Source organism: Myxine glutinosa, chromosome 1, assembly GCF_964187855.1.
Source record: "Myxine glutinosa chromosome 1, kmMyxGlut1.1, whole genome shotgun sequence".
Lineage (NCBI taxonomy): Eukaryota > Metazoa > Chordata > Myxini > Myxiniformes > Myxinidae > Myxine > Myxine glutinosa.
The window spans coordinates 294,621,935-294,642,195 of record NC_136261.1 but is presented as its reverse complement, the minus strand read 5'-3'; the positions used below and the strand labels follow the sequence as shown (position 1 = coordinate 294,642,195).

At 47.9% G+C, this 20,261-nt stretch overlaps 1 protein-coding gene across 1 annotated transcript in view; it reads left to right on the top strand.

The window, feature by feature from the left end:
• Window positions 1–20,261, top strand: part of DNAH3 (dynein axonemal heavy chain 3) — a 403,897-nt gene that overhangs the window by 282,887 nt on the left and 100,749 nt on the right. The window contains exon 41 of the mRNA XM_078777885.1: window positions 20,121–20,224. Within this exon, the coding sequence (XP_078634011.1) occupies window positions 20,121–20,224 (104 nt within the window). The remainder of the gene's footprint in view (window positions 1–20,120; window positions 20,225–20,261) is intronic.

Sequence of the window (20,261 nt, the reverse complement as noted above, 5' to 3'; positions counted from 1 at the left end):
AGGGACACAAAATGGCGGCTCGCACGTGGTTGCGGGGGCCACGGCCCGCGGCACCAATGGGCGTGGTCCAAATGCAAGCCTTCATGGCCCAATTCATGGTGGAAATGCAGAAAAAAAACGACAGTATGGAACGAATGGAAAACAGAATGAGGGCTGATAGTGAGCAATTGGGAGCAATGAGGGACGAAGCAAGGGGTACTAGTGAGCAATTAAGAGACGGGTTAAACAATATGGGAAATAAATTAGAGGGGTTAGACAAGAAATTTGAGGGGTTGGACAATAAATTTGAGGGGTTAGACAACGGGATAAAAGAGGTAAAGAATGGGTTAACGGGGGTGGAAATAGAATGGCTGCCCAGGAAAATCAGATAGAGGGGGTGAAAAATGGGTTAGGGGGGTTAGAAAACAAGATGGAAAACAAATTGCGGGAAATAGGGGAGCAATCGGCCCGGGAAATTAAACAAATGGGAGAGCAGATAAAGGAGGTGAAAATCGGGGTAGAAACCAAATTGGATGCCCAAAGCGATGAGTTGGAACAGATGAGGGTGGCATCTACCAAAGAGATGGGAGAAATGGGAGAGGAGAATCAGACGAGGTGTAAGCGAGGAGGTCTCGGGGGTACGCGAGGCGGTAAAGCGAGGTGAGAAGCGTATGGAGAAAGAGGTGAGAAATAGTACGGCTAGGTTACAAGGGGGCTTAGAGGAGTTGACGCAGGAGGTGGAACAGCTGACGGTGGGACAAAAAGAACTGGTGGATCAAGTAGAAAAGAACACTGCGGTACTAGGAGGTTTAAAGGCGACACAAAACGAAATCAGAAATGACTTAATAGCGACGAAGAGGGAATGTCAGATGGTACGTGAGGGACTGACAACGAGGTTGGACGAGGTGACGGAGGCAATGGAGACGAAGGACCGGGAGGTGAGGCCGCACATAGAAACGGTCAAGGTGGCCTTAGAGGACGAAATTGAGGCGACACACCGGGAAATAAAAGAGGTGAAGCAAAAGTTAGAGGAAGTGGAAGAGGGGGTGAGTGAAATTAAGAAGAGATGGAGGGAAACTAAGAGGGAGATAAAGGAGGAGGTGATGGAATATGTGCAAGGTCGGTGCTCAAATCGTGATGGTGTGCTTGCTAACCAAATAAAGAGTTTGCAGGTGGCGAAGGAGGTGCGGAGACGAGGTGCCGAGGTGAGTGGCGATATACGCGGAAATGTATATGGTGTGAGGGGACCTTCAGTCGGCTTGGGGATTGGTTTGGACCCGGGTGTTCGTGAGAGGCCGCTGGTGAAGTGTGCGACAGGTACGGAGTGCGAAAGAGGAGGTGTGCGAGAATGTCCGACTCTGGGGTGTGTGAGGAAAAAGTGCGCGCCGAGGAGTGAGTGTGCTGTCGAGAGTGAGTTGGTCATAGCGCGTGTGCGGGGGGGCACATGGAAGGGCGGGATGGGGAGTGTTACAAGGGATGTGACGGAAGCATGCACACCTGTGGTGAGCGTTACGGAGGGTGTAACGGGAGAGTGTACGCAAGAGGATGCGCGAGGAAGGTGTGTAACAGAGGAGTGTATGGGTACAGAGTGCGCTGCCAAGAGTAAGGGTGAATGCGCGACCGAGAGTGGTGGTGAAAGTAGTAAGAGTGACACGGAGCGTGAGTTGGTTGTGGCAGGTGAGAGAGGATGTACACCTGGAATGGAAGGATGCACACCTGGAATGGTAGAGCGCGTATGGGAATGCACACTGGAGTTGGTAGTGAGCTACGTGGTTGGTGTACGGAGGAGAGCACACCTGTGGTTGTCACCGAGGAGGTGACCGAGGAGGGAGCGCGAAGAGGGGTGTTGGTGAGGTGTGCGAACGACGAGTGTGTGCAAAGGAGTTCGGTGGTCAGGTGTGTGACCAAGTCTGTGAGCGGAATGAGTGTACCTGGGTGCGTAAGAGAAGGTGCAATGACAAGGAGCATGGGAACGGCTGGATGTATGAGCAAGGAACGGGCTGCGGGGTGTAAGCATGCAAGTGGAGCATCGACGCTAAACGGGATAGCGGTTAGAGCGACTTATAGCCGAAGCGGGCCTTCGGTGCGTGCCGGGCAGCTTCGTGTGCCGCGGGGACCCGCGGGGAACGTGACCGCGGCGGTTTCGAAAGAACCGCCGTGCGGGATCCATGCCGGGCCTCGCTCTGAACGGCCGCCTCCGTGCTCCGCGAGGCGGAACGGGCGGCCCGGTAGGAAGGGTCGTCATGGCGACCCCCTTTTATTGAGCTGTTCCGGCAGGGCGAGATCGGGCCATTGGACGGCTCTGTGCCGAGATGGTGCGTTGGATCTCGGCCCGAGTAAACCTTGCCTGCACCGAATGCCGGACGGATTCAACCGCCGGCACCAAGCAACCCGCATTCATTGCTCGGCTGTGTGAAGCCGGGCTTTAGAGATGAATTGGCGCACCGAGAGGCTCAAGTGAGTAGACGTGTGATGAGGATAGTGTTTTGGACCCGAAATTAGAAAAGCAAAATTTGATGATTGGCAAAGGATTGGCAGATTGACGATTGGCAGATGATTGGTAGTGATTGGCAAATTTTTAATTGGCTGAAATTTGATGTGCCAAATTGATAGTAAGAGATGCCCCATGTGGTGGGATGGCAACTCTGCCATCTCTCACAGCGGGGGCAAAGGAGCACTAGTTATGGGGTTTGGCAGTGAAAACTAGCCCGGGAGGGTTAGGATATAGTGTGTAGGGACCTAGAGATTGACAATAGGTAACGTTAAGGTTAGGTAGCAACATTGAACCGGTAGTGGGGACATAGAGAGGGTAGTTGGGTGATAATGACGAGGGAGCGCAATAATGTAAGGGGCGACGGGGAAGCGCGAGTTTTAGCAGGGCACCAGGTAGGTCAGATGATGCCGTGTGTGTGTGTAAAAATGTATTCAGAAGTGTATTGAGCGAGGAAGTGTATGGAGCAGTGAGTGAGGAATAATTGAGATTGCACAGGTGTGCAACTGAACAGGTGTATGGAGCAGTGTATGAGTGAGTGATGGTGATGTGTGCTGTGTTGACCAAATGGTCCAGGAAGGAAGGAGGGTGCAGGTGGCACCAGGTGATTGCACAGGTGTGCAACTACAGGTGAATGGAGAATGGTTGTGTGAAATACATGGAGTGTGGAATATATGGAGTAGGGAATGGATGGTATGGAGTGAGTATGGTGGAAACTGTGGAGTGGAGTGGATGGTGTGAAGGTGTGGATGGGGGAAAGGAGGATGGACCCCATCACGAATACCCGGGGAGGGTAGTGTAAGAGTTAGGTAGAGGGTACAGGTAAATTGTGGTTGGATATTGGCATCTGTGGTGCGTGGTGGAAGAATGGAATTTGGATGGGTGCATTAGTGACATGGAAATGGCTGGGCGTGTGGCCTGTTAGTATGTGTAGTTGGTTGAGCACTCCACCACTGTGAGGATGTCAGCCAGGTGAGGCCGCAGGTGGGCTCTGGGAGCCGGTAGAGTTGTTGTGGATGGGGCCCGAGGATCCGGAGGACGGACCCGGGTAGCCCAGTGCCAGAGGGCACCGAGGGGTGACAGAGCTAGGAGGGGCCTTCCCCAATTAGATAGGTTAGGTGAGGAGCAGGTAAGCTCAGAGGCAACTACAGTGGTGGAGGTGTGCAGGTGGGTAGACCTGCTGGGAGAGCCACACGCCCCAGTCCTGAAATTGTGCAAGGGCACCGGGAGATGTATCGGGGGAGTGAGACCCCAAATTGATAAGCACCACAGTTTGGTCAATGGGAATTGGTTTTTAGAACCCATAGTGTAAGTTGGCCAATGGATTGGCAGGGAAAGACCCCGGGTAGTGTAAAGTGTGTTAGTCATTTAGGAAGTAGTTAGGATTAAGAATCTCCTCGCACCATCTGCATCCGCTCACCTGGGATGACGTACCTCCACACCATGCCAGATTGTTTTTATTATTTTGTGCAAATGTTTGGAATGCGAGACGCATCATGACGTGGGTGTGACATTATGCTGTTGTTCCATCTCTTCCTCCTTATGAGGATTGATGATGAGTTGGTGATGGCAAATTTTGGATTAGTGGGAGTGAAGACGAATTTGGTATAGGGGGAAATATGGGGAAGACGAGACATTCGTGACGAATTTGTAATGTGTAGATTTTGTACATATGGGGTAAGGGCAAGGGTAGTGTAGGTCACATGTGGGGGGGCGTACGGTAGGGATGAGCTTTTCTCCGCTCCGTCTCCATACGCACCCCGCCTTGCATTGCCTTTATTGATGTGTACCCTTTTGACCTTACCCCTCGCTCACCTGTCTCCCCCCCCCCCCCCTTGTCTCCCACATGAGGACTGTGCGCCACTGGGCGCCGAGGGGAGCGTGCGGGAGTCCGCCATTGTGCGCCTGAACTCTCGCAACCACAGCTGTCTGCATCGATGCACCACCGTATGGACCACATGTCTGTGGCTGAGCACCACTTATGGACCCCATGGGTTGGGGCATGGCCCCTCTGCTGGAACCGGCCATGAAGGCCCGAGATCTTGCTGGCGGACCTTGGTCACAGGGCACCTATGCCCCACAGGTGAACCATACATAGTCGGCCCTGTGGGCCATAAATAAAAAATGGACACGTTTTGTGCACTTTTATTAGTCCAAATAGGCCACCAGCAAAGAAGATGACAACAACAGGAAGAGAGCATTAGCCAGCAGAGGGAGCCGAAGAGGAAGACCAGCACCAGGGTTTGTTGTTTTTATTTTTATTAAGAACTATGATGACTGTGCACCGATTGGTGCTTGATGGTGTTTTGGTGCGTTTTTTGGTGCTTCATGGTGCGTCGACATGCAGGGCAGACTGTCCCCCCACCCCCAAAAGAACAATCACAGGTCCTGGGTTGCGTATTGTAAATAAAAGTAGCGTCAACTAAATAATGCTCCCCCATCGTAAATGTATAGTTTGAAGACAATTCCACAATTCGGTTAGCTGTGGGCGTACATCTGTTAGGCAGGGTGCAATGGAGCAGTGGGACATATTTATTTGGGTTTTAAAACTGTCACACTCAGGGTCAGGTTAAATGTAGAGGGAACTACACCTACGTGCCACACTAAAAGTAAAGGTAATAGGCCCGGGACGTGCCTAAGAGGAGGAGGGTGCAGTGTTGTGGATATGAGAATTGTGTTTCTTTTATTGTTGTGTAAATTGTTGTAAAATTATCACCCTCCTTCCTCCAGTTGTGTATAAAGGTCAAAGGGCGTCCCGTAGTTAGGTCATATACAATCACGTCAGCCAATCATAGATTTCCTCATTGTTGACAGTTATTTCCTTATTCTGTGTATTAGGTTAAGGCTTTGTCTTCCATTGATTAATACTCCATTAATCTATCAAATAGATAGATCCCCTTTCATTCCCATTCCCAAAGCCTCTACTGCCAACTGCATTCGCCGCCATTGCCCATGTGCTCCAACTCGGAGAAGAAGGGCGTGGCCCGCCCACCATCATCAAGAGGTGGAGCCAAGAAGCCCCTACGACCAACCAAGAATGAGTGGGTATGGCTCAAGATGGCGGCGTTATAAAACCCGTTGCATCAGCCCCCACCGAGAGTTGCACCAGAGACGGCAGATGAGTCGAGACGAGCCCTCGGAGAGAGAAGGGAGACGCGTCCTGAGGTGAGCCAGAGAAGCAGCTTTGGCTCCACCAGCAGTTTTGGCTCCACCCGTAGTTTTGGCTCCACCAGCAGCTTTGGCTCCACCCGTAGTTTTGGCTCCACCAGCAGTTTTGGCCCCACCAGCAGTTTTGGTTCCACCAGCAGCTTTGGCTCCACAAGCAGCGTTGACTCCACCAGGCAGCGTGGGCTCCACCAGGCAGTTTCGACCCGTTACCCCGCGGGAACCAGGATCGGCGGCATCGGTGACCGTCGAGGTCCAGCCCGACGTCCCGTGCGGGATCAAGCCCGAACCAGCTGCCCCAGCTGAACCTTCCCATTCCTCCTTCCAGTCATTCCTGCCTCCATTCCCCAGTCGTATAAGTGTGATCGTAGTCTGTCTTTTGTCTTGTCCTTGGGTTTCTAAGTAAGACTGTAATAGGTAAGCTAAGTTTCACTGTGTCCTTCTGGTCCGTCCCTCTTTCTGTCTTTATTTTCGTATCCTTCCTTCTCCTTGGTTTCTTTTGATTGTAAATAGTAATAATAAATCATATTCGTATTTCCTACCTCTTGTCTTCTTCTTCTTCACATCTGTCGTCTTTGTCTTTTCCAAATTGAATACCTGTGGCACGATTTGGCCAACGTTCAGGATCGGGTTAGTACTTGTTAATGGTTCGGGCCGCGGCTGCCATCCGCTCGGCAAATTAACATCTTATCCGCGGTCACGAACGAAGCTGCTCACCGGCCTTTCCGGAGGTCGCGGTGCAGCTTCAGGGACCACGTCGGTCAGTGACAAGCGAGAGGACTAATCCCCCCTCAAAGGGGAACCATAGGCCGACGTTGGGTTCCGTAACAATATATATATATATATATGTATATATATATATATATATATATATATATATATATGTACACGCATATATATACCATATCTACCATATAAAACGCAATGTGTTTGTGCGTGGGTGTCTGTCTGTCTGTCCCGCTCATAAGGGTAGATTTTAAAGGCTTGAGTAGTGCTTTCGGAGGGATTTGAGTGGGAGAGTGGGGGGGGGGGGGGGGGGGGGTTAAGGGGCAATCTTTTAACACAACTGTGTCCACCGGTTAAAATACCTAAATGACTCTGAGGACCCAAAAGACCCCAAGGACCCACAGAAGACCCAATGGACCCCAAACACTCAAAATACCCAAAATACACTTTCGACTGTTAAAGACAGAAAATATCATGAAGACCCAGAAGACTCCAAGGACCCAGAAGACCCCAAGGACTCTGAAGATCCGAAATACCCCGAAGACCCAAAATACCCAAAAGACTCAAAATACCCCAAAGACCCTAAATACCCAAAATAACCCGATGATCCAAAAGACCCAAACAACCCCAAGTACCCAAATGACAAAGAGGACCCAAAAGACCCCAATGACTCAGAAGACCCCCAATGACTCTGAAGACCCAAAAGACCGAAAAGACCCAATGGACCACAAACACCCAAAATACCACGAAGACCCAAAAGACCCTGAAGACACAAAAGACCCCAAAGACCCTCAAATATCCAAAAGACCCCAAAGACCCAAAATAGCCAAAATACACCAAAGACCGTAAGACCATTAAATACCCAAAAGACAACAAAAACCCAAAGGCCCTGAAGACCCAAAATTCCCCAAAGACCCATAAAGACACCAAAGACTCAAAACACTGAAAATACCCCAAGACCCTTAAGACCCATAAAGATCCCGACGACCCAAAACACTGAAAATATCCCAAGACCCTTAAAGACCCAAAAGACCACGAAGACCCAAAACACCCCGAAGACCCCAAATAACCCAAAAAAACCCAAAAGACCCTAAAGATCCAAAGACCCTTAAATACCCAGAAGACCCAAAAGACCCTGAAGACTAAAAATACCCCGAATATCCCAAAAGACCCTTAAATACCTCAAGAACCCCTAATATCACAAAGACCCTTAAATACCCAAAAGACTCAAAAACCCAATAGATCTAGAAGAGCCAAAATACCACAAAGACTCAAAATACATCAAAGACCCAAAAGGCTGAAAATACCATGAAGACCCCAGAAACCCTAAATATCCCAAAGACCCTTAAAGACCCCAAAACACCCCAAGGACCAAAAAAAATCGAAAAGACAGAGAAGACCAAAAAGTTCCTGAAAACCCAAAATACCCTGAAGACCCTTAACGGCCCCACATAACGAAACAAACCAAAACACCAAAAATACACCAAAGACCTTGAGGACCCAGTGGAACTCAAACACCCAAATTACCCCAAAGACCCAAAATACCCCAAAGACCAAGATGACTGAAAAGACCCGAGGACCCCAAAGATGCAGAGGACCCAAAGACTAAAATGACCTAAAAGACCCCAAACACAAAAATGAACCAGAAGTTCCCAAATTTGCAAAAGAGCTTGAGCACCCAAAATACCTAAATGAACTAGAGGACCCAAAAGACCCTTAGGACTCTGAAGACCCAAAAGAAGAGTAATTATGTCTCTCACATTGGAATTGTAGACGGTGGCTTGCAAACCGAGCCTCAAGGTCGGTGTACGGAAGTTTTTAATTACAATAATACAGCGTAGGGAGGTGAAATTATCTGAACATGACGTGCAAAGTGCGCAGAGTAAACCGAGTGTTCATTTACGTCTAGTCTGTAGGATGTTAATCAAAAACACCAAAAATACCCTGAGGATCCAGTGGGCCCCAAAGACCCGAATTACCCCAAAGACCCAAAATACCCCAAAGACCCAGATGACCGAAAAGACCCGAGGACACCAAAGATCCAGAGGACCCAAAAAACTCAAATGACCCAAAATACCCCGAGGACCCAAATGACCCAGAGGACACAAAAGACCCAAAATATCCCAAGGATGCAAAAGAGCTTGAACACCCAAAAGTCCCAAATGAACCAGAGGACCCAAAAGACCCTGATGACTCCGAAGACCCAAAAGAAGAGTAATTATTTCTCTTACATTGGAATTGTAGACGGTGGCTTGCAAACCGAGCCTTAAGGTCAGTGTATGGAAGCGGTTTTTGAAAAATCACTATAAATACAAGGCACAGGGAGTTGACATTTGCTGAACGTGACGTGCAAAGTGCGCAGAGAACAGAGTGTCCATTTAGAGTATCCTTTTACGTCTGTAAGATATCGAATAAATAAAGAAGATAAAAGCACAACTGACACTATGCCCATGCTTCAGACTTTGGCACGCTCACGCGGCTGCACTGTTAAATAAACTGTTCCAACCCGTCATTTTTGACGGGCTTTATACTCGTATATATATATAGAATATATACATATCTATCTATAATTCCAGTAATCTCTGTGTGTATGTGTGTGTGTATGTGTGTGTGTGTGTATGTGTGTGTGTATGTGTGTGTGTGTGTATGTGTGTGTGTCTGTGTGTCTGTGACCGCTGTTTCTCGACAACCACGGGTCCGATATACTTGAAACTTGCCAGGTATATTGCTGGGGACCTGAGGATGTGCCTTTTCAAGGTTTCATATTAATCGGAGAAGTAGTTACCGAGCTATGGCGATTTCTTTACCAAACTCCGCAAGCCGTTCGCTTTGGACCAAACCATTTCATGTAAATAGAGGGGGGGGATTGTCACCGTACTCGCAAGCCGTTCGCTTTGGACCAAACCATTTCATGTAAATAGAGGGGGGGATTGTCACCGTACTCGCAAGCCGTTCGCTTTGGCTTTGCGAATGGACCAAACCATTTCATGTAAATAGAGGGGGGGGGGATTGTCACCGTACTCGCAAGCCGTTCGCTTTGGCTTTGCGAATGGACCAAACCATTTCATGTAAATAGAGGGGGGGGGATATAATTTTAGATATATATATAGTACGGGCATGCCCTAGTATATATAATATATATACTGAACAAAATTATAAACGCAACATCCGACATTTTGAAATAATTTATGAACGTTACAGTAAAATATCACCGCTATTTTTCTGTATGTACAAAAGGTTGATGAGTCTTGAATTTGAGTGCATAAGGGTGTTTAAACGTTTTCAATGTTGTGGCACTCCCGTTATGAGATATTGCTCCCACCAGACAGGTGTGGCATGTACTGTCACGTTTTAAAGAGCGTGAGCATTACTCAGACACTCCTTGTACTGGGGACAATAAAAGGCCACCCAAAAATGACAAGGTTTATCAGACGTCACAATGCAACAGATGCCACAATTCATGAGGCCATTGGCATGCTGAATGCTGGGATATCCGTCAGAGCTATTGCTGCACAGTGTAATGTGCATTTCTCCACCATCAACCGCTTGCGGCGCCGTTTCAGACAGTTTGGCGCGACAGCCAATCAACCAGATTCCCGTAGACCACGTGTTACCACACCAGCTCAGGATCGGTACATGCGGCTCCTCCACCTGCGTGATCGTCTGCGACCAGCTTCACAGACAGCACAAGAGACGGTTGGTCTGAATAACCGACGAATCACAGAACAGACCGTAGAAATCGTCTCAGATAAATCAATCTCCACGCCTGTCGTCCTCACCAGGGTCTTGACCTGACAAATGTTTGCCGTCGGAACCGACTACAGTGGGCGAACGCACATTTTCGATGGCCCATGGGACGCTGGAGAAGAGTCCTCTTCACGGACGAATCCGTCACGGATTTATCAATAGAACCGTAACGTTCATAAATTATTTCAAAATTTCAGATGTTGCGTTTTTAATTTTGTTCAGTGTATATATATATATATACACACTACCGGTCAAAAGTTTTAGAACACCTCAATTTTCCAGTTTTTATTGAAACTTACGCAGTTTAATGTGCAGTGGATAAACTGAAATGGTACAAAGGTAAGCAGAACTGCTCGAGGTTAAAAAAAAGTTTAGGTTAGCAAAAAAGGGAAAATAATGTAAATTGCACAGTTATATTGTAAATAAAAGGCCTTCTTCAGGGAACAAGTAATGGGTTAACAACGTACAGTTGTTCTGCAGCAATGTAAGTTAATTAAGCCTTGAAAGTTGATGCAAACAATTCCTACAGGTGTCCCAACTTCTGCTGTTTATAGTTAGGCAGTTAAGAGGAAGCATCGTTCATTTTTTCAGGAAAGCACCAAATTTGGCACAGATGTAGTATGGACCTATACAATTGTTTTCCTGAGGGGCGCCCAAAAATTCAGAAAATTCAAAAAATCCCCAAAAATGTCCTGGATGCCGTGAAAAAGGGGAGAAAACGGGGATTGATTCGAACTGTAGATTCTGATATTGTGGTCTTGGCAATAGCACACTACTTTACCTACCAGTCACATGGTGTGGAGGAACTCTGGATTGCCATTGGCACTGGTAAAAGCTACCGCAACCTTGCCATCCATAAAATTGCCACCGGCCTTGGCCGCAGGAAGTCCGAGTCTAGAAAGATATGTTGCCATCCTCTATGACCGGACTACCGAGATAAAGACAGTGAATGACATGCGCCGACACTTGTTCACGAAGAAGGCAAGAACAATTGATCACATTCCCCCAACAGCAGACGCCTTCGAGCAACACCTAAAACGTGCATGTTTTCAGGCTGGACACGTATGGAGTCAGGCACTTGTGCCCTACCCAGAACTTCCATCACCAGCTGATTGGGGCTGTATGAAAACAGGGACTTCTTGGACACCAATTTGGACCACAATACCACTGATACAGGAGGCATGTTCAGAGCTTACAAGCTGCCATTGTAAGTCGGCCTGTAAAGGCAACTGTGAATGCTCCAGGGCAAATCTGCCCTGCACATCACTGTGTGACTGCGATGGACAGTGCTTGTAGTACTACGCGTCTGTGCGAGAGCCTCCACCTTTCAAGTGCCCACAATATTTTAAGTTAAAACTGCAACTGTGTGTAACTTTGATTAATTAATACCATTCCATTGTTATCAGAGACCAATAAAACAATGTGTATCACTTGGAATTGAAATTTTACCTAAAATACTATGAGAGATTCAAGGAAAATGGAAACACCATGGCGGCCATCTTGAAATTAAAGATGATGGATGCCAATCTTTATGCAATTGATCCCATTGGATTCAGAGACCATGGAAACATGGGGTAAGACACTAGAACTGTGGTGTTATCGCTCATAGTATAGAAGTTATTGAGGGAAATAGGTCACAGAGGGCGGTCATGTTGAAATTCAATGTGGCGGCCACCAGGGGTTCTGAATTTTTGGGCGCCCCTCAGGAAAACAATTGTATAGGTCCATACTACATCTGTGCCAAATTTGGTGCTTTCCTGAAAAAATGAACGATACGCCCTATTTTTCGGTCTTAACTGCCTAAGTATTACTTGATTACAAACCCTCTGTCTGCATGAAAGCAGTATTGGAACAGACTGTTATTACACCCTCTGAAGCATTATTTGGACAATATTGCACTGCAGGAAGTAGTATATTGGAAACTGGAGGAAACTCTGAAAGGAAGAGGTCTGGCAGACCCAAAGCCACAACAGAATCAGAAGACAAGTTTCTGAGTCAACAGCTTGCGTGATAGGCGGCTAACAGGACAACAGCTTCAAGCACAGCGTAATACTGGTCGAAGTAAGCAAGTCTCAGTTTCAACTGTGAAGAGAACACTTCGATCTGCAGGTTTGACAGGTCGAGTGGCAGTAAGAAAGCCATTGCTGAGATGGCAAAATAAGAAAAAGATGCTTGCCTGGGCCATGAAGCACCACCAGTGGACTACTGAAGACTGGAAGAAGGACTTATGGACCGATGAATCAAAATTTGTAATATTTGGTTCATCACGCAGGGTTTTTGTACACCGTCGAGTAGGCTAAAGGATGGTTCCTCAGTGTGTGACACCAACTGTCAAACATGGAGGAGCAAGCGTGATGGTCTGGGGCTCTTTTGCTGGATCCAGAGACGGCGACTTGCACAGAGTGACTGGCACCCTGAACCAAAACGTATTCGCCTAGTTGGTCAGGGGTTCATCCTACAGCAAGATAATGACCGTAAACACACCTCCAGGCTATGTCAAAACTACCTTCGAGGAAAAGAACAAGACGGTAGGCTTCAAATCATGGAATGGCCAGCACAGTCTCCAGACTTAAACCCCGTCGAGCTGGTTTGGGATGAACTGGACAGAAGGGTGAAAGCAAAGCAACCTACAAGTGCAACACATTTGTGGGAACTTCTGCAACAGTGTTGGGAAGAACTTCCCGAACAATATTTGATTTCCATTGTAGAAAGAATGCCACGAGTGTGTTCGGCGGTTATATCTGCAAAAGGTGGCTACTTTGCTGAGTCAAATTTAAATTAAATTTTGTGAAACAAAATGATTCGATGATTTCTTTTTTTTTATTTCCCATTGTTTATTTGTTCCATGCTTAATTTCAGAGTACATTGAGACATTAAACTGCGTAAATTTCATTAAAGACTGGAAAGATTTAGGTGTTTTAAAATTTTTGACCGGTAGTGTATATGTATATATATACACAAAGAATTAAGTTAAGCACCCCCCCCCCCCGTTTTTTTACAACCTCGCACATTACAAGTTTGTTGTCGTCAAAACAGTGTAATATACCCATGATATTGCTATATTTTCTGGAGAAGTGATATTATGGTCACATAAAAACATAACAATCATGCCGTTTTCAATATTTTATTCTGAATAATTTAAGGTGAAATTTTTTGGGAATTTTAGGCATATTTTCACCTCAATTTAAGTATGGAGCTATAGGTCCATCACGGACAGTGTGGATGACGTTTATGTTTTCTAACGTACAGTCATTGTTCTGAGAAGACCTCTAGCGATCTTTGCGTCAATAACGTGTGTAGGACCCACGTGATCGGATCACTGACTCAACCCTACGTCTCATAGACCCTGTACGCCGTCGTATGCGTTGCTGTGGCAGGTTGAACCCCCTCGAGCACGTTTGGGACATGTTGGGACGACAAATTGCGAAGATGGTCCCTCCAATAGCCAATCTGGATGAATTGGAACGTGCATTACATCGGGAATGGAACAACCTGCCACAGCAACGCATACGACGGCTTACAGGGTCTATGAGACGTAGGGTTGAGTCAGTGATCCGATCACGTGGGTCCTACACACGTTATTGACGCAAAGATCGCTAGAGGTCTTCTCAGAACAATGACTGTACGTTAGAAAACATAAACGTCATCCACACTGTCCGTGATGGACCTATAGCTCCATACTTAAATTGAGGTGAAAATATGCCTAAAATTCCCAAAAAATTTCACCTTAAATTATTCAGAATAAAATATTGAAAACGGCATGATTGTTATGTTTTTATGTGACCATAATATCACTTCTCCAGAAAATATAGCAATATCATGGGTATATTACACTGTTTTGACGACAACAAACTTGTAATGTGCGAGGTTGTAAAAAAACGGGGGGGGTGCTTAACTTAATTCTTTGTGTATACATAATTTCAAAACACACCTGGTCACAAGTGTGCCTCACTGACCGAGTCCTCAGTCGAGGTCCTCAGCATCATCCCGTTTCGGCCCTTCAACCTTGATAGAGTCAGCTGAGGTGGCCCAGCAGGGGCACATACACCTCCACGTGCAGCAGCTACACCTGGATGCATACATGCCCCCACCCCCAGCCAGTGAGAACACAGACTACAACAACAAAACCGCCTCCACTCCCAGAATCCACAGCCCCTCATCCACTCACTCACACACCAAAAAAAAACAAAAAAAACACCGACCACCTACCCTTACAACATGCACCACTCAAACAAAAACACATTCATGCAAAACCACACACACTCCTGCAACACACACACACACACACACACACACACACACACACACACACACACACACCATTCACACACCATTCACACATCTCCATCTCTCTTCAACTCTCAGTCACTACCCCTTTAGGCTGAAATGAACCACCACCCACAACCTCAACCTACGCCGTTCGACGTTCCTCCATAAACCTCCTCCATATCCAAAATGAGCCTTTCAAGGCAACCTGGGCCACCTTGTCACACATCCTCCTTCTTTTGTCCCACACACTCCCAGCCGAGCAAGAAATGCAGAAAAGGAATTGCCAATATACTGTTGCGGATATGAGATTGGCCTCCATCCATATCCGCTTGTAAATATTCCCCTATTTCCTCCATACTTCCCAACTATCCCCAATCCCCCATTCCCTAGTCCCATTTTCTGTAAACAACACTCTGTAGACCCGACCTTCCCCTATTTCCCCCATTAAATGTCGCATCCAGGTCCACCGCATCTCACGTAGACAACTATAGGACATCTTGCTAGTTATTCTTAGTCTATGTCAGTTAAGGACTCGTTTCCATTAATTCTGACTCTTCGTTGCACCAGAATGTGATTGTATGGCACCGTTAGGAAGTTTAGGACCTCCCAATACCTCCCCGCAGCCCTTCCTCACGGTTCAGCAACAACAACAACAACAGCAACAACAACGGCGGCGGCGCGGGGAGTGCGCGTCCTCACTCCGGCTTGGTGAGCCGCCATTGAACATGTGCTCGACGGGGTTACCACGTAGGGGCTCGCTGTCAGCTCCTCGTCAAGGGCGGAGCCCGGTAACCCCCCGCACCCAATAGAAGCGGCGGACCGCTCCCATCTGGGGCGGAGCCAACGAGCCGAGGGCGTGTCACTCCCCGCTGAGCATGCGCAGGAAGAGGGAGGTGACGTCAGATGCGCCCCCAGCTTGGAGAGAGAAGACGCCACCTCCGAGCGCTGCAATACCTCCCCGCATCTCTGGACCGGACCGTGTTTTATTCTGCCCCTGAGCCATTCTGCCCCATCGACTGCCTGTCCTTCCATGCCATCAATCCCTGTGTAAGTCAGTCTTGTTCCGTTTGTCTGTGGTCTGTCGGGGATAAGATAAGACTGTAACTAAGTGCCCATCTTTTCTGTGCTTTACCTCATACCTTGTAATCTACCCCTTTTCTCCACCACCAATTATATCCTCCTCCGGAGGTCTTGAGAACTGTACCCCTTGTGTCGTTTCATTTATTCCAGCCGTTGTGTCCTTTCCTTCATTGATTTAGCATAGCGCGATTTGGTCAACGTCGGGTGGAATCGGGTAAACTGTGCGAACACGGCGGCCATTCCGCTCGGCCCATCATAACATCTTAATCCGCGTGTCCGTAACAATACCCTCTACACCCCACCTCAAATGACTGACAAGAAAATCGCCAACCCTTCTCCCAACACTCTGCCTCCAACTCACTGTACTTTCCTCTCTTCCTCTCGTGCACCTCCTCCATGTTCTCTTCCCAAGGTGCAGACAATTCCCCTGAGATGACCTGTATTGTTGCACCTGACCAGATGACAATGTAAGGCCGCAACCTTCTCACACAGATCTCCTATGGGAATACCAATTGTGGCTTTAGGTCTGCCACCACCTGCCAATCACAAGCATCTGACAGCCCTCTTGTTTTCCACCTCCTCCTCTTTCCACCTCTTACCACTTGGCCCTCTTTGACAAACCACACCTCTCCCCCATCAGTCTCCTTCTCCACTCTTCTCTCTCTCTCTCTCGATCTCAGCACCTCTTGTTGCACCATCTGCACCACCACCGCCAGCACCTGATCATGTCGCCACCTGTATCTTCCTGCTGCCAATGCTACTGAGCATGCACTCAGTGCATGCTGCACCGTTCCCACACCTCCACACAAAGAACATCTCTCCTCCTGAAACAAACCCCACAATCTCAAGTTTACTGGTGATGGAAGCACATCAAACGTTGCCCTCAACAGGAAACTCAACAATATTGGCTCCATCCTCCAAATCTCTTGCCACTTCAACATCCTCACCCACACACCTTCCCACCTAGTCCAAGCACCTTGCTGTGCCTGACCGACTGCTTTCACATATCTTCCCTCCTCCTCCATTCTTCTCACCTCCCTCTCAACCATCTTCCTCCTCTCTTTCACACATGCCTTTCCCCATCACTCATGCTTCATGCACCCCAAGCCATGCTTCCTGTGCTGTACCATCCCCATGACCTCCTCCTATTGCCTCACTCCTCCATCTCATCCACCTATACTCTTGCATGCCACTTCCGACTTCCCTTCTTCTCTGGGAGAGCATTCTTTACCACTGAATCACTTGAATCCCGCAACATCATGAACTCCCGCACCCTCACCACCTTAAACTCCTCGTTTAATGATGTTAAGGGAAACTGGAGTTTTCCACCCTGACCATTAAAGGCAATGTTCATCAAACAGTGTGGCACTCCCAACCACCTCCTCTCAAACCCGCTCAACACAACCTCCATCCTCTACATGCCCAATCGCAATATCATACATTATCAATGGCCACAATACTCGCGGCATCAACCCAAACTTCAACCACCATACCTTCAACTTACCTGGCAAACCATGGAAATCTCCATGGAAATCTCCACGCATGGCTGGCGGACTTCCTCTCTGGTCGTAGACAACGTGTGGCCCTGAATGGGTTTCTCTCATCTCCTCTTCCTGTTCAGGCTGAAGTTCCCCAAGGCAGTGTTCTGGGCCCTGTGCGTTTTCTGGTCTTCATCAATGATCTCTCTGACTCTCTTGAAAATCTTCTCTATCTCTTTGCTGATGACTCTACTCTCTGTCGCTCCATTCCTCATCCCTCAGATCGGCAGTCTGCAGCCTCCTCACTCTCTGCAGACCTGGACAAAATCACAGACTGGGCAAACAAGTGGAACATGTCTTTCAATCTGACAAATCTCACACTCTTACGATGTCTCTCCGAAAAGACCGACTGGACAACCCTCCCATCCACTTTCTGAATAATCCTCTCCAAGAAGTTCTGTCACTCAAGCTTTTGGGTCTCACTATCTGCCATGATCTTTCCTGGGAAAACCACATTTCAAATCTGGCCTCCAAAGCCAGTCGCCGACTGGGCATCCTCCGTTGTGCGAAGTCCTTCCTTGGAACACCTGAGCTCCTCACCACATACAAGGCTTTCATCCGCAGCTCAATGGAATACTGCTCTCCCCTCTGGGCTGGTGCTTCTGCCTCATACCTAGCTCGTCCTCACGCTGTTGAAACCAAAGCGTTCAGAATCAATGGAATCTCCCACGATGAAGCTAACTCCAAGAGCCTTTCACTCACTCACCCGCAGGCAGGTTGGTGGTCTTTCCGTCTTCTACCGACTCCTCTCCGGCCTTGCCCCCCCAGCTCTCTCTGGGCTCTGTCCCCCAAATATTCCTACAGGTCGTACAAGATCTGCCTGCAACCCTCTTATGGTTAAACTGCCAAAATCAAGACTCTCTGCTCACCTTCACTCCTTCATTCCTCTTTTCTCCCGCCTCTGGAACAAACTCCCTCACTCTCTTCAATCCCCCTCCTCCCTCCAGGTCTTCAAAACAGCTGTTCACTACCATCTCTTATCTTCCCCCATCCAAAACCTTGATCTTTTCTACCCCCACTAATTTCACCCCAACTCCACTTTTTTGAAATACCAACTTCTGTCCTGGAAGTCCTTGGTGTCCTTGTGTTTTATACTTCTCACCCCCCCCCCCCCTTCCCACGCCTCCTAACCCTAACCCCAAGCCCTCTCCCTCCCACACATCTCCCTGCTCTCAAATGTTGTGTTTGTGTGCTTCCCCTTCTCTCCCCATCTTGTCTACCGCTCCCTCTTTTTATATATTTTGTTTGTCTGTTTGATTTGTTTGTGAAATAAATGTTAGCTCTTTCACGAGCCTCGATTCTGTTTACAAACCCCCCTCCCCCCCCCCCCCCCCCCAAAAACAGAAAAAAAAAAAAACATCCATCAATCCTCTTCAAACCTCTCAAAAGCTTGTGGCTAACCTCATCCACTCTTCCCGCATCATTCAACTCCACTGTATACCATCTTCCTAAACTCTTCACAGGGGCCTCCACCAATGATGCAACCACCTCCCCTCCCAGCTCAAGCTTGTGCATGTTATCCACCACTCCTCGTCTCACCACCACACTCCTCGACTTTCTTGCTTTAAAGCCCATTCTTGCCCACCGCATCAACCTTTCCAGTCGTCCCAGTACCTCTACTGCTGCATCAGCGGACTGTTGGACAACTGTCAGGTCATCCATGAAAGCAAACATTGCTGGCAACCTCTGACCAGGGGCTAGCTCCACTTCTTTCCCATGTCCACTCACCGCACGTATTAACAACTCCATAACCAGCACAAACAAAATAGGGAGATGGTACATCCCATCGGGATCCCCACATCGAACTTCTGCCACTCTGTTACATAGGACTGTGTCGCAAACCGCATCCAAAACTGATCATAATATGCCATCAAAAAATCCCTAGATCTCCCTGGCACCCAAAATAAATCCATGGCATACCTGATCAAGGCATGTGGCACTGACCCATATGCATTCTCCAAATCCAGCCATATCACCACAACATCCTTCCTTTGCCTCTTTGCCTCCTGTAACACTTGCCAGACCATTGCCGAGTGTTCAATGCATCCTGGTGATCCTGGTATTTCTGGCTTGTGCACAGAACCATCCACAAAACCATTCCCTCTGATGAAGGCTGAGAGCCGTGCCGCAAAGGCACTCATCAATATCTTCCCATCTACATCGAGCAATGATATTGGTCTAAACTGCTCCAGTGTCACAGCCTCCTCCTGCTTTGGAATATAAACTCCTTCCACCATACTCCATTGACTGGGCACCATTCCTTGCCTCCATACCACCTTCAGAGCCTTCCGCAGATACTGCCTGAAGCCTTCAAAACTCTTAAACACCTTGTATGCACTCCACTTGGTCCTGGAGCTAATGCCTCCCGTGCCTTCCTCAAAAATGCCTCGACCTCAGATATCTTTGGCTCTGACAAATCAAAATGGAACTTCTTGCTCTGTCGATCTCACCAAGCCTTCAATGACCCCAACCACTTCGTTCCTCCTTGTGTTTGCATAGTGACACGCAGGTGACCTTCCAACTCTTCCTTTGGTACCTTCAGTACACCAGATCGAGACTGCTCCAACAGATCCTTCAGAAACCGAAATGGATTCTCAAAGAACCTCTTTCTCTTCCTCTGCCTCTCCTTTCTTCGCCTCTTCATCCTTTCCACTCTCTTTCACTTCACCAACCTCCTCCTCACCTGCTTCGTCAACACCTCAAGCCCATTCCTCTCCCCTTCCACTGCCCTCTTCCATCTTCCATTCAAGCTCCTCAACTCATGGATCTCCCTCTGTCTCCTGCTCAAACATCAATAATATATGTATAGGCTGACAGCCTTTAACGCCGTACAGCAAAATTACTAAAACCACGTCGGGGGTTACGACATTTTTTGTCTTTTCTTCTTGTTTTTTTATTGACAATCAAGATTTGGGTCCAGACCAGTCGACCTACTGTGTGTTTTCTCCATATCCGATCATCCTCCCCTCTGTATATCCGTTGAGCTGGCACCCTCCATTGTTTCGTTCTACCATGACCCTCAACCTTTTCATTTTCCTGTAACCCTTTAATTATTTTAATCACATTTTTTTCCTGATGGAAAAGGTAAGAGCACAATTTCACCTTTCGTCACGTCACGTGTGCAGGCACGGTGTACGATTACTACTTCGTGAGACATGGCGACGGGCAGTGGAACCACTGGACGAGCTACATCGGCAGAGAGGAGGCAGTAATTGCAGAAAGTGCCAAGGTAGAGCATCTTACTATAAATTCACCAAATGTCCGTC